Here is a 15,939-nt window from a genome sequence, read left to right as displayed (position 1 = left end):
TTTCCTTTTTTTAAACTGTAACCAGTTGTAGCTTCCACAGATCAAAATTGGTCATTTTTAGCTAGACTAGTTGGTTTACCAGCAGCCATTTAATGTAGTAAGCAGTGTTATGATGTAAGAGACATTGTATACATATATGCTCTCCTTATGGAAAGTCATTTTTTCCAATCATTACTTGTTCTTCATTTTATTGTGAGGTATATTTGAATCACTTCTTACAAGTTTTATGTTCCTAAAAGCCATTTTTTTATCACATCAAAAATAACAATGGAACCCCCTAAAGAAAGACCATGATATTATTATTCATATTTTAGAGCATTAATACCTTATTTTTATATTTAAAGGCACTTAAATATCATGCACAATATACAGTAGATGTCTTAGACACCAAAATCATTATGAAGATTTGCAACATGTCACCTTTATTTGTCTTCAGTTGTGAAGTACAAACCAATAAGACTAAGTATAAACTATATTTAATTATATTTAATTAATGCTCTACAATATGAATAATAATAATAATATCATGGTCTTTTTTTCTACAGTTTTAGAGCTTATTAGGGTAGTAAATTGATAAGTAGCCCCTTCTGGCCCTAGTTCACACTATCACATCCACCGATCTGGGATTTAAAGGGTATGTAAGATCAAGCACTAATTAAAATCAGCTATAGGCTGATGGAAGGAATGCTCAATGCAAATATTTTGGAAGTCTCCCCCAATAGTATACTAGAAAAAAATATACCAGCACCTCTGAATGGAATAAAGCAAGTGTGAACAGGTGCAAGCTGCTATGACTGCATAAAATATAAACCAAAGAATACAGCAACACTTTGTAAGCGTGAAGATGTATGCAAACATTGAATATATGAAATTTATGCTGCATTACTGATATATGGAATATACTTAAAAAATGAAAATATTTAGCCCATAAATTGGACATTTCACGTGTGTCCACCAGCCACGATAAAGCGTATTTATCAAACATGCCTATATATTTATATATATATATATATATATATATATATATAGGTGTGTGTGTTTATGGGCCTATATACTGTATATATACACATACAGGGTCAAATATATACATATGAATATATGTTTGACCCTGTTCCTGCCTTCCCATACATGGCAGAAAACAGGGGTGGATTTGCCTTAAGAGGGTTCTTTTCTTTTTCCGCCATTGCAGTCACTGTGCAGAGTTAGATGAACCCTGCACACATTCCATCTATGGAAAAAAGGACAGGATGGGGCAAACATTGAACCCAAGACTATAGTAGCTACTGGCATCACATCCATGGTACAGATGCTCATGGAACCTATATGGGAAAAAGACACATTTCTTATACACATAGATGACTGATATTAGCCCCCATAATTATGCTTTTTTCACATCTTTGACAAATGTTAAACCAAAGACCTCAAGGTCAACAGGACACTTTGCTGCTTTCATATACTTTATCTGATTATTCTTTCTTGTTATTGTTTCACTTTACTTTTTGTTGGCTATATCATACTGTTAAATTAGAAATGGCCCAAGTAACATGGTTGTAACCATAATGCGTATAACTTGACCATACACATTAAATGAAAGTTGTTACAAGTCAGTACCAGTTGACTAATGTGTAGGAGCCGGCGTTGGCCAGCGCTCTCTAAATCTGCTACGGTTATTGTGATAGACTGCTAATCTTTGGCCCTTTTATTTCCCTTTATCTAATGTGTAGGAGCGTCTCCTGACTATTCCTAAATTTCAGATATCAGGGGTATAATCTTGGGCTTATTTCCCTTTCCCCACTGAAATAAGAATGCACACTTGGCCGACAGCTATTTAAATTGTATGTGCACTTTACGATTAGTAAGACAATGAGATAAGAAGACACAATTCCGGAAAACACATTTCCTGTCCATATGTGATCCTAGAGATAGTACTAGTGGTTATATACTGTATAAATCAGTAACGTAAGAAATACATTTTTGCTTCTCTCTGTCCTTTGGTTCCATCTTTCATCTCATAGTTTTTCAGGTTCATTTGGTAATTTGTTATATTGGTGAATAAGCCTATATTAACACCCTTAGTATCTATTCATATCCTGATAGTGCTGCCATATCACATGTACAGCTGCTTCCAGTAAGCACCAGGGCCCACTTCTCAGCCACTTAAGAAGAAGCTAAGTAATCAACAATACAGGAGCCCTGTAATATCTCTGCTATTTACCAACTGTACTATGTCAACCTTTTGAGACTGTAGCCCCCATATCAGCTGAGATGTCTGTCTTCTGTACAATTCCAGTAGAGTCTGTGAGTGAATATCCCCTTTTGGAGCCATGTTAAAGTTAGAGAGGAGATTGTATTTCATAGCATGCTAATTATCAAAAGTATGTGTGCTCCATTTAGAGATACATATGCAAGCATTGGCTTTCAAGTAATTGGAAATCATATCCTCTGGTGTGAAATCCAACTTGGAAAAATACCTTTATTGACTAAGTTTATGAACAGTATCATTGGTATTATTTTACTATTCATAGGTTGAAGCTCCGGGCACACTGGATCGAAATACAGTGGTGAGCTGGTGATTTTTCTCCTTTTTTTGTAACTTGAAGTTCCTATGGCCTAAGAGGCTCCTTTGTAAAATCTGTAATACAGTCCTTACCCGCCTTGCCCAATATTGGGGCATACAGTTGTACTCAAAAGTTTACATACCCCAGCAGAATTTTTCCTTTCTTGGCCTTGTTTCACAGAATTTGAATGATAGCAAAAAAACTTTTTCTCCACTCATGGTTATTGGTTGGGTGAAGCCATTTATTGTCAAACTACTGTGTTTTCTCTTTTTAAATCTTAATGACAGTCAAAAACATCCAAATGACCCTGTTTCAAAGTTCACATACCCCAGTTCTTAATACTGTGTATTGCCCCCTCTAACATCAATGACAGCTTGAAGTCTATTGTGGTAGTTGTGGATGAGGTTCTTTATTTTATCAGATGGTAAAGCTGCCCATTCTTCTTGGCAAAAAGCCTCCAGTTCCTGTAAATTCCTGGGCTGTCTAGTATGAACTGTGCGCTTGAGATCTCCCCAGAGTGGCTCAATGATATTGAGGTCAGGAGACTGAGATGGCCACTCCAGAACCTTCACTTTGTTATGCTGTAGCCAATGACAGGTTGACTTGGGCTTGTGTTTTGGATCGTTGTCATGTTGTAACTTCCAAATACGTACCATGCGCTGCTTCCGGGCTGATGAGTGCAAATTTGCCTCCAGTATTTGCTGATAACGTGCTGCATTCATCTTTCCTTCAACTTATACCAAGTTTTCTGTGCCTTTGTAGCTCACACATCCCCAAAACATCAGCGATCCACCTCCGTGCTGTACAGTAGGACTGGTGTTCCTTTCATCATAGGCCTTGTTGACCTGTCTCCAAATGTAACGTTTATGGTTGTGGCCAAAAAATTCAATTTTGGTCTCATCACTCCAAATTACCTTGTTCCAGAAGTTTTATAGGCTTGTCTCTGTGCTGTTTGGCGCATTGTAGGCGAGATACTTTGTGGCATTTGTGTAGTAATGGCTTTCTTCTGACGACTTGACCATGCAGCCCATTTTTCTTCAAGGGCATCTTGAAACAGCCACACCTCTAGTTTTCAGAGAGTCCTGGATTTCAGCTGATGTTGTTTGTTTTTCTTTGCATATCGAACAATTTTCCTGGCAGTTGTGGCCAAAATCTTAGTTTGTCTACCTGACCGTGGTTTGGTTTTTACAGAGCCCCTGATTTTCCATTTGTTAATCACAGTTTGAACGCTGCTGACTGGCATTATCAATTCTTTTTGTATCCCTCTCCTGTGTTATACAGTTCAACTACCTTTTCCCATAGATCCGTTGACAATTCTTTTGCTTTCCCCATGACTCACAATCCACAAACGTCAGGATGGTTGGATGAAAGATGCAAGAGTCTGTCTGGATCCCAGAAACTCACTCAGCTTTTATGCACACACACACTGATTACAAGCAAACAGGTCACAGGTGAGGATGTTACCTTTAGTAGCCATTCAAACCCATTTGTGTCAAATTCTGTGCATGTTATCAAGCCAAAATCACCAGGCTATGTGAACTTTTGATCAGGGTCATTTGGATGTTTTTGGTTGTCATTAAGATTTAAAAAGAGAAAACACAGTAGTTTGACAATAAATGGCTTCACCCAACCAATAACCATGAGTGTCGAAAAAGTTTTTTTGTTATCATTCATATTCTCTGAAACAAGGCCAAGAAAGCAAAAATTCTGCAGGGGTATGTAAATTATTGAGCACAACTGTATATATGTGGCAGAGTCAGGCAACTACTTCATGTGCTCCACCCTATAGCTACACCCCAGTGCTATTTTTATTTCAGAGCTTTGAAATGAAAGGTATCTGAATGTATCATAGAACCTCTTTGTTTCCCACCACACAATATCACTGGTTACATCCCTGTATTTACTAGAGGAACATTCTGATTCATTTTCCTTCTTCACGTTTTCATATTTTCCATTGTTGATTTGCTGTACTTTTCACTCCAGCATTAAAACTCTTCTTGTCTTCTCCTTCTGTCTCCTGCATCTTCTTTTATTGCATGCCTATTTAGATTAGCCATTTGGAAATATTAGTAGTACACAAATTATCATTGTAAACGGCTTTTCTGAGATTTACTGGATAAAAAGTCTTCTATATCCCTAAAAGAGTAGAACAATCAATTTTGAATACTACTCAGATATTCTCTTGTGCCACCATTAGTGATCACTATAGTTTGCCTCTATTTAGTGTTTTCAGTCCAGGAGACATTGCTAGTGACAAAATCTCAGAAAATCCCCTTTAATTCACCAATTGACAAATACACAATTTACCTTGTAATGTTAGCACCATAATAACTTATATAAAAGATATGACTGTGTAAACAATAAATGTTAGTTCCTAACATAGGGGCGGACACTGACAACTTAGGGTCCCAGTGCAAGAAATATGTCTGTGCCCTCCTCTTTTTATGACGACAAAGCTACAGACTATATATTCTGTATATATCATAGTCTCCTCTCTTATTATGTATATTACAGCCCCTTATTACACAGTGCCCTCTCTGGTTATGTACAGCACTGTCCCTTACATATCGGATTCTCTTGTTGTCTTTGTTAGTTATAGTGCCCTGTCTTTATTTCATAGCATCCTCTCTTGTTAGATATAAAATGAAATATCCGTTGATGGAACATGGTAAAGTTTCTTTTCTAATGGAGGAGGCTGATGGACTGGTCTTCTGGTCAGATGCAGCTCCATCAGCAGTCAGTTTACATCTAACAAGAGAGGACTATGTAATAAAGAGAGGGCACTGTGAATAAGAAAAATAACAAGTATATGCTATGTAAGGGACAGTGCTATACATAACAAGAGATGATACTATGTAACAATAGGATGGCGCTGTACATTACAGAGGATGCTATATAACAAGGGACAGCGTCCTACATAACTAGAGAGGATGCGGCGTAATAAGGGATGATAAGAGGAAGCTATGTAATTACGGATGGTGCTATATATAATAAGAATGTCCACTATATACTGTACAAAGGGACTGTGCTATGCATAATGAGTGATTACATTATATACTAAGTGACGGCGCTATACATAATAAGGCTACATTCCTGTATCTGTGTGAAGAGTCGGTGTGCTGCCTATTTTTTTCTCAGACACCACACAGACCCATTGAATATGTCCTATTCTAAGGGCTCGCTCACATTACCATATAAATCGGACGAGTGCAATGTGATAATCAATCGCATTGCACTCTGACCAATGTTATTCAATGAGACAGTGTTCATCTGCGAGTTTTTCCTCAGCTGGAATCGGCTCAGTGAAAAATCATAGCATGCTGCATGCGTATGGCCATGTAAAATGGCCAAGACTTGCCAATGCAAGTCAATGAGTGCTAGTAAAAAATCAGATGGCACATGGACCTTCCGTATGCCGTCTAATTTTTATGCACAAATCTCAAAGACAAAAAAATAATATAAAGCTAAAGATAGATAGATGATGGAAAGATATTAGATAGAATAGATAGATATCCTGCAGAAATATAATGTCACAACCCCCCTACATATTATAAACTTCCACCCTTTAGTGCCATTCATGTGGCACTAAAGGGTGTTTAGTTTGGTTTAACCTAATAAATAAATAATTAAAAAAAAACGACTTCGGGTCCCCTCTATTTTTGATAACCAGCAAAGGTAAAGCAGACAGCTGCGGGCTGATATACACTGTGTTCCAAATTATTATGCAAATAATATTTTCTCAGATTTTCCCAAAGTACCTATATGAATTGCAGTCATTGTAATTTTCCAGTCAAATAACTATTAGAGTACAATTGAAAGGTTTTTGTACAAACTGCCTATGATAACAGTATATTTTTTTAAAAATAAAACACTCAAACTGCACTCAAAATGCATGTTCCAAATTATTATGCACAGCAGAGTTTTCAACCTTTTCATTTTAATAAAGAACAAAAAAATGGTCATTTTTGAAATTATAAGCATTAGCAGGTTATTACAAACTGAGATCAAACAGTTTTCAACTCAAAACTTTATTCTAGGTGATGTTACATTTGCACATAGGACCCCTTGTCCGAAAGGAGCTTCTGAACTCTCTCGTCCATTGAATTTGTCAGGTTTTGGATGATTTCTGCTACAATTGTTTTGCATGAGGACAGAATACCCTCCCAGAGCTGTTGCTTAGATGTGAACTGCCTCCCGCCATCACAGACACTCCTTTTGATGATGCTCCAGAGGTTCTCAATAGGGTTGAGGTCAGGGGAGCATGGGGGCCACACCATAAGTTTGTCCCCTTTTATGCCCATAGCAGCCAGAGATGCAGATGTGTTATGTGCAGCATGAAACGGTGCATTATCATGCATGAAAATGATCTTGCTGCGGAATGCACGGTTCTTCTTCTTGAACCATGGCAGGAAGTGCTGTTTGAGAAACTCAACATACATTATGGAGTTCATCTTTACCCCTTCAGGGATCCTAAAGGGGCCGACAATCTCTCTCCCCATGATTCCAGCCCAAAACATTACTCCACCTCCTCCTTGTTGGCGCTGTAGCCGTGTTTGCATGGGGTGTCCATCAACCAGCCATCCTCCACTCCATCCATCTGGACCATCGAGCGTTGCACGGCACTCATCGGTGAACAAAACAGTTTGATGGTCCAGATGGATGGAGTGGGCATAAAAGGGGACAAACTTATGGTGTGGCCCCCATGCTCCCCTGACCTCAACCCCATTGAGAACCTCTGGAGCATCATCAAAAGGAGTGTCTATGATGGCGGGAGGCAGTTCACATCTAAGCAACAGCTCTGGGAGGGTATTTTGTCCTCATGCAAAACAATTGAAGCAGAAATCATCCAAAACCTGACTTATTCAATGGACGAGAGAGTTCAGAAGCTCCTTTCGAACAAGGGGTCCTATGTGCAAATGTAACATCACCTAGAATAAAGTTTTGAGTTGAAAACTGTTTGATTTCAGTTTGTAATAACCTGCTAATGCTTATAATTTCAAAAATGACCATTGTTTTGTTCTTTATTAAAATGAAAAAGTTGAAAACTCTGCTGTGCATAATAATTTGGAACATGCATTTTGAGTGCAGTTTGAGTATTTTATTTTTTTTAAAATATACTGTTATCATAGGCAGTTTGTACAAAAACCTTTCAATTGTACTCTAATAGTTATTTGACTGGAAAATTACAATGACTGCAATTCATATAGGTAATTTGGGAAAATCTGAGAAAATATTATTTGCATAATAATTTGGAACACAGTGTAATAAGACTGGGAAGGTCCCTGGTTATTGGGCCCTTCCAAGCCTAAAAATACTAGCCCACAGCTACACCAGAAGTGGCGCATTATATTAGATGCGCCAATTCTGTTGTTTCGCCTTGGTTCTTCTTGATTGCACTGTTGCGTTGGCCATCAGGGTAATAGTAGTTGGGGTGGATATGAGCTGTGAATTGTCCAAAAACACAGCTGACATCAATGCATGGTGTTAGTAATGGAGAAGTGTGCATCAGACACCCCCATTACTAACCCATACTAACCCAGTAAGTAAAAAGAAAAAAACACACACACACAAAAATATTTTATTTAAAAAAAAAACACTCCCCAGCTCTTTCCCTGGTTTACCAGGTTCGACGTAGTTCACAAAAAGAAATTTGAAAGACAAAAACAAGAGACTGTCCCTCATTCACCAATTTATTAGAAAGGAAAGTTCCTACGTAGATCCAACGTAGTCCAGCTCTTTATACGACGTTCCTCCAATCAAAGGCTATGTAGCTTTGTTCTGAGGCACCATGGGCTTTGAGTAGCAGCCACTCCCGCCTCCCGCTGAGCTCCACGACACGCGGCGACTGTGATGAGCGGTGACATCAGTAATGTGTGCCGTTCGATTAAAAAATCTGGCAGATATCACACAAATGTGACAATGTGGCCTAAGGTAGGTTGTTTTACAAATAACAGAATTAATAGTCATAGTCATACAGTACAGATTCAGAATAAATATTTACTTCCAGTGACCGCTGACGTCTCGTTTCTGTTGTTTCTTCTCCATCTGGTCAGACCTTTATGTCCACATCTCCCAACCATGACTCGTCTTGTCACAGTAGTCACCGCAGCCCTGAAAATAACAAGTCACATACTGTATATTATATACATATGACGCGTCCCCTGGGCCGTGTGTGCACGTGCGTGGGTTACCCGGAGCCGGGTCTCTGGGGGTTGTAGTCTCCGTGGCGGCGACCCGGTCCCGTGGCTCAGGGTGGTCAAACCAGTGGTCAGGTACGACCTGACTGTGGATTGCGGTCAGGTCGTACCGCCGCTGCGAGGCAGTCCGCTGAGGCTGGTGTGGTGTGTGCAGCTAAAGATGGGATAACTCCCCACGGGAAGAGTATGGCCTCAGGGCAGGGAATGTGGATGATGGGAGTGATGGTGCGCGGGCGTCCCAGTACTAGTAGTGCTGTATGCGGTGAGAAAGCAGGAACGACTCAGAGTCTTTGCAGTGCAGTTCAGGGTCCTTACTGATGATATTAAGGCTGACCCTCCCAGGAGTACTGGCTAGCATAAGGGGCCTGGTCAGTCTGTGAGCAAGCAGGAGTTCCCCTGGCCAGGTGGAGTTGTAGGCCTCCCCGTCTATCTGCACTCTTCCTGGCTACCTTGCTGTAAGCGAATGGAAGTAGCCCACGTCCCTGAGTATACCGTGTGGTGCTCACCCGTATGGCTGATGACTTGGGGCCTTCTGATAGCCTCCGCTCCTCGATGGCGGTGCTGGTCCCTTCCTTGTGACTGAGCCTCCGGGCTTCTATGGCCAGAGGACCTGGAATCCCCTGCCGGCTGGTTTCTGCTGCTGGACTTAGAGGTTCCCACAGCCTCGGACTCCGTTGTCCGGTTGTAGTCTCTTCAGCCAGGACGAGCAATATATCTGCTTCCAGTCCCTGGCACTCAGCTCCAGCTCCTACAGAGCTCCTGCTGTTTCTTTCCCTGTGTCTGGAACTTCACTCCAGGCTCTGACTGACTAACCCCGCCCCAGACCCAGTTTATAAGGGCAGATTCCTCCCCTCCCAGGACTGGGCAGGAGGTGTTGCATGCTTAAGGGCTCCTGACCAGGAAACCTCCCACTTGCTCTCAGACGTAATATTTCTATTACTGTGGTAACCAGACCCCTGGGGTGCCACACATACATTTGTCGGTAATAAAAAATCCCCCACACTGTGACCTTGAATACAAATATATTCCGCGCCATTAATATACTATTAGCCACACACCATTCGAAATATACTGTAAATTGATCAGCTCGTGCTGTGCCCCATTAACTAAAATTTCCACTGCCCAATAAATATAAATTAATCAGTCTCTGTGACTCTCTCCTAACTCATTTTATGGCAAAATGCACACATTGCATTTTTGTTTTTTCACACGAATTTGATGTGGAAAATATGCAGCATTTTACAATAGCAGCAAAGTGAATTAGATTTCAGAAATCTCGAGCATGTTACTTATTTTTTCCTTGCAGATTTGCAGTAGATTATAATCTGCATAATGTCAATTGCAGTGTTTTAGCAGTGTATTTCATTCATTCTAATGAGTGGTGAAAAATTTGCAGAAAAACACATGTAAAAAACAGCAAAAATGCGTATTTTATGCAGTGCTTTTCCTGCAAACACATCAGAATTTTCTGCAGAATTTTCTGCTGTAAATCCTGAACATGTGCACATAGTTTTAGTCCCTGTCCTGTGTAAACCCCCCATTCATTATAAGTCCGTGTCATAATGATTTAGGGAGTGGGAAGAGACATTGTCAGGGTATTATAATGAATTGGGAGGTGGCAGAGGATGCTATCAGGTACTTAGCAAAATTTATACCTGGGCTCCCACCTACATATTGGTCAAATGTATGGGCCCTTGTAGCATTCTAGATCCTATAAAGACATATGTGTTCGCCCCCATATAATAATGATCCACATCCTGGTATAATGTCCTCAATCCTGGGCCCATCCAATAATAATGTCCCCCATACTGGGTCCCTTCATTGAAAAATATCCCCAATCCTGGGCTCCTTCTTGGTAAATGTCCACCATCCTGGGCCTTTTCTTGGTATAATGTCCCCCACCCTGGACCCCTTCTATTAATAATGTTCCCTGTTCTTCAACAAATTAAAAAAATAGATAAACAATTCTTCTTACCTTCCTCCGCTCCCAAGACACACAGTGTCCTCTTCAATTGCCAGCGCAATATACAGTAGCTGATATCGTCATGCCCACCATGGCTTCTGATTGACCAGCAGCGTGCATTGCAGCGCAGAGAGCCAGAGGTTCTGTGCACTGCAATAAATTTCAGCTGATTGTGAGTCCTCTTTATAAATATCTGTCTTTAAAGGGAATCTGTCGCCACATTTGACCTATCTAAACTATTAATATGGGCATAAAGGTTATAGATTGCTGAAAAGTCCTACCTGTATGTCTCATATCAGAATATCAGATGCCTTACATAGTAACATAGTTTGTAAAGCCGAATAAAGACTTGCGTCCATCAAGTTCGACCTGTTAGTTCTGTAATTGCTAAAGTTGATCCAGAGGAGGGCAAAAACCCCAAATGATTTAGCCAATCTTCACCTGAGGAAAAATTCCCTCCCGACTCTGAAACCAGCAGTCAGAATAAATCCCTGTATCAACTTACTATTTTATTTTATTTTTAAGTATATGCTGAAATCTGCCTGGTATCTAGAAATGCATCCAGTCCCCGCTTGAACTGGTGTAGTGAATCCGACATTACCGTCTCCTCACTCAGTGAATTCCATATTCTCACTGCTCTTACCGTAAAGAACCCCTTCCTATGCTGGTGCTGAAACCTTTTCTCTTCTAGTTTTAGTGAATGCCCTCTTGTTACCGTAATATCCCTCCTTTTGAACAAATCCCGGGCAAGATCTCTATACTGTCCCCTAACATATTTGTACACATTTATTATGTCCCCCCTCAACCTTCTCTTTTCCAGGCTGAATAGTCCTAGTTTTGCCAACCTCTCTGGGTATTGCAGTCCCTCCATTCCCTTTATTAATTTTGTTGCCCTCCTTTGTACCTTTTCAAGCTCATTTATATCCTTTCTATATATTGGGGCCCATAACTGAGCACAGTATTCCAAGTGTGGTCTGACCAGTGCTTTGTACAGTGGAAGAACAATGTTCTCATCCTTTGCAGCTATACCTCTTCTGATACATCCCATTACCCTGTTTGCCCTTACAGCAGCGGCCTGACTTTGGGCACTCCAATTTAGTTTGCTATCAATCAAGATGCCCAAGTCCTTCTCCATCTCTGAATTCCCCAATGATTTCCCATTCAGTGAGTACTGGTGACTTCCATTTTTCCTTCCCATATGTATGACCTTACATTTCTCCTCGTTAAACCTCATTTGCCATTTAATGCTCCACCTACCCAGCTTATCCAAATCCCTCTGTAGGTCTGCACTGTCCTCTTTTGTATTAATTGTTTTACATAACTTTGTGTCATCTGCAAATATTGATATTTTACTATTTATCCCGTTGACTATGTCGTTAATAAAGATATTAAATAACATTGGGCCTAGTACAGACCCCTGTGGTACCCCACTAGTGACGTTTACCCAATCTGAGAATATTCCATTTATAACCACCCTCTGCCTTCTATCCTTTAGCCAGTTAGCTACCCACTTGCAGACATTTTCCCCCAGCCCCATCATTCTCATTTTGTATACCAACCTATTATGTGGCACGCTATCGAACGCTTTTGAGAAGTCGAGATACACGACATCCACTGGTTCCCCTTGATCTAATCGAGAGCTAACCTCCTCGTAGAAGTCAATCAGGTTTGTTTGGCAGGAGCGATTCCTCATGAATCCATGTTGGTTCGGGATTAAAAGATTATTAGCATCAAGATGCTCCGTAATTGCCTCTTTAATGAAGCTTTCAAAAATTTTGCCCACAACGGACGTCAGACTCACCGGCCGATAGTTTCCAGCGTCACTTTTCGCTCCCTTTTTGAATATTGGCACTACATTCGCCTGTCGCCAATCAAGTGGTACAGACCCAGTCTCAACAGAGTCCTTAAATATAAGATATAACGGTCTGTCTATCACATTACTTAGTTCCCTTAGTACCCGTGGGTGTATGCCATCAGGTCCTGGTGATTTGTTTATTTTAATGTTACTGAGGCGTTTCTGTACCTCAACTTGCGTTAGATTAGTCATACTTAGTGGAGGATTAAGCTTGTCACTTCTCATTTCTCCTGTTAGTTCTATTTCCTTTGTGAAAGTTGTCGAAAAAAAATTATTTAATAGATTAGCTTTATCCTCATCTTTCTCTATGATTTTGCCTTCCTCACTTTTTATCGGTCCAATATTATCCAATTTAATCCTTTTACTATTTATATACGTAAAGAACAGTTTGGGATTTGATCTACTTTCCCTAGCAATACGTTTCTCTGTTTCCTCCTTCGCTAATTTTATTTGTTATTTACAGGTTCTCGTTTTTTCCTTGTAACACATTAGTGCCTCCTTACTGTTTTCCTGTTTTAATCTCTTGAATGCCCCTTTTTTGCTATTTAACGCCCCTTTTACGTTCTTGTTCAACCATATTGGTTTCCTCTTATTTCTGGCCCTTTTATTCCCATACGGTATATACCTCTCGCACTGAGTATTCAGAATTCTTTTGAAGGTTTCCCATTTACTATTCGTATTCCATTGATTAAGTACTTTGTCCCAGTCAATAAGTTGAAGGTTTTCTATCAGCTGATCAAACTTCGCCCTCCTAAAGTTTAATGTTTTTGTTGTTCCCTTATTGATAACCCTACTGAAGGGCATTTTGAAGTCGATAATATTATGGTCGCTATTACCTAGGTGCCCCCCTATCTGTACCTCAGTTATTCTATCAGGCCTATTAGTCAATATTAAGTCCAACACGGCCTTCCCTCTCGTTGGTTCCTGCACTAGTTGGGAGAGATAATTATCCTTAATATTTGTCAAGAACCTTTTTCCTTTCTGAGATCTACAGGTTTCTGTTTCCCAGTCAATATCCGGGTAGTTGAAATCCCCCATTACAATCACTTCATTATGTTTTGCTACTTTGTCTATTTGTCCTAATAGCAGATTCTCATTCTCCTCTGTTATATTTGGTGGCTTATAGCAGACCCCCAGTAATATTTTATTATTATTTTTTGCCCCCTCTATCTCTACCCACATGGACTCGACCCCCTCTTCTCCCTCTCCTATATCTTCCCTTAGTCTGGGTTTTAGACATGACTTTACATATAAGCAGACTCCTCCGCCTTTCCCCTGTTTCCGGTCCCTTCTAAATAAACTATAATCTAATAAATTTACCGCCCAGTCATAGCTATCGTCTAGCCAAGTCTCTGTTATACCTACGATGTCATACCTCTCCTCCGATATAAGCGTCCGCAGCTCATCCGCCTTATTGGTCAGGCTTCTTGCGTTGGTCAGCATGCAAGATAAAACTTTGGGGTTATTTAGCATCCTATTCTTCTCTAACGATCTAACTGTACTATCCCCACCCCCCTCTCCACCCTCATTATATTCACTTCTCCCCTTCCCCCTTGCTTGCCTCACATCCCACCTATTTCCTTGGTTCCCCCCCCCCGTCTCTAGTTTAAAAACTCCTCCAACCTATTAGCCATCTTCATCCCCAGCACCGCTGCACCCTCCCCATTGAGGTGCAGCCCGTCCCTACGGTAGAGCCTGTAGCCGACCGCGAAGTCGGCCCAGTTCTCCATGAACCCAAACCCTTCTGCCTTGCACCAACTCTTTAGCCACTTATTCACCTCCCTAACTTCCCGTTGGCGCTCCTGTGTGGCTCGCGGGATTTGTAGTATTTCTGAGAAAACTACCTTGGAGGTCCTTGCCCTAAGCTTCCTACCTAGGTCCCTGAAATCATTTTTAAGGACCCTCCATCTACCACTCACTTTGTCATTGGTGCCGATGTGGACCATGACCGCTGGGTCTTCGCCAGCCCCACCCAGTAACCTGTCAACCCGATCCGCGATGTGCCGGACTCGAGCGCCAGGGAGGCAGCACACCGTTCGGCGATCCCGGTCTTTGTGACAGATTGCCCTGTCTGTCTCCCTAATAATAGAGTCACCCACTACCAGAACCTGTCTTGCCTGCCCTACACTTCCCCCCTCCCCCTCATTACTGGAACATACACTCCCCCGGCGGTCAGAGGATCTGTCGTGCTCCAATAATGCCGGTTCTGAACCAGCCTTCCTATACTTCTTCCCTCTATCCCTCCTAACTGTTATCCAGCTCCCTGCCTGTTCAGCCTGCACGTCCCCTCTATGCTCCACCCCCAGTATTGACCCATTGAGTGTCTGCTCGGTGAGCAGCAAACTCCGTTCCATGTTGTCGATGCTCCTCAGTATCGCTATCTGAGCACTTAGATCCAGAATTTGGGCTTCCAAGTGCACGATATGCTCACATCTCTCGCAGCAGTATGGATCCTCGAGCGGTTGCTCACGGAATGCATACATTGCGCAAGATGTACACTGCACGGCTCCGGCCAACATGGACATCATTCTAAATATGGGGATACAGTCAGTATATATATACAAGTACAAAACACAATTATTTATATATAGGTGTATGGACGGGGATCAATTAGGGATGTGCAAGTGTATCAATTAGATATCGGCGGGGGAACAGTTAAGTATGGACGGGGGATCAATTAAGTATCAAGTATGGACGGGGGAATCAGATAAGTAGGTCAGGTGGATTAATTAAGTAAAAAGTAAAGTAAAGAAAGAATGAAATGCAGTCAGCAATTCAGTCCTAAGTCCTCCCTTTTATCACTTTATGTAAATGTCCTCTTCCAGGCTATGGGGAGAATTGTGCCTGGAAGATAACTCTGCCTCCAGAGATTATGTTACATGAAGGAGAGTTACCAGTTTGATGTGTGATTGCTGCTCTCTGCTCTCCTGATCTCACTGCAGAGCTGTGTGTGATTATACCTGACACATCTGCAGGTTCCTCTCAGCTCCAGAATCCATCTCACAGGCAGACAGGGTTGTAATATTGTTGCAATACTGCAGAGCTCAAGAGCTGCAAAACATTACTTGTCTCACACTGGTAACTCCCCCGGTAACTCCCCCTTTTATTTAAAATAAGCTCTGGAGGCAGATTTACCTTCCAGGCAACATCCTCCCTATAGCCTGGAAGAGGTTATTTATATACGGGGTGGGCCATTTATATGGGTACACCCAAATTAAATGGGAATGGTTGGTGATATCAACTTCCTTTTTGTGGCACATTAGTATATGGGAGGGGAAAAACTTTTCCAGATGGGTGGTGACCATGGCGGCCATTTTGAAGTCGGCCAGTTTGGATGCAACTTTATTTTTTTCAATGGGAAGAGTG

The 15,939-nt window shown here is 41.2% G+C and overlaps 1 protein-coding gene across 3 annotated transcripts in view; it reads left to right on the top strand.

Annotated features, from left to right (window-relative positions):
* Positions 1-15,939, top strand: part of SYNPO2 (synaptopodin 2) — a 448,549-nt gene that overhangs the window by 367,704 nt on the left and 64,906 nt on the right. For 2 of the 3 annotated variants that reach the window (XM_073639772.1, XM_073639792.1), the window contains exon 5: positions 2,526-2,561. The exons of the other annotated variant lie outside the window; for it this stretch is intronic. In XM_073639772.1, the coding sequence (XP_073495873.1) occupies positions 2,526-2,561 (36 nt within the window). The remainder of the gene's footprint in view (positions 1-2,525; positions 2,562-15,939) is intronic. 3 annotated transcript variants of the gene reach the window in all.

Source organism: Phyllobates terribilis, unplaced genomic scaffold (assembly GCF_046119375.1).
Source record: "Phyllobates terribilis strain yellow unplaced genomic scaffold, ASM4611937v1 Scaffold_1__5_contigs__length_1240528914, whole genome shotgun sequence".
Lineage (NCBI taxonomy): Eukaryota > Metazoa > Chordata > Amphibia > Anura > Dendrobatidae > Phyllobates > Phyllobates terribilis.
Note: the sequence above shows the minus strand (reverse complement) of the source record. Positions and strands in the feature narration are given on the sequence as shown.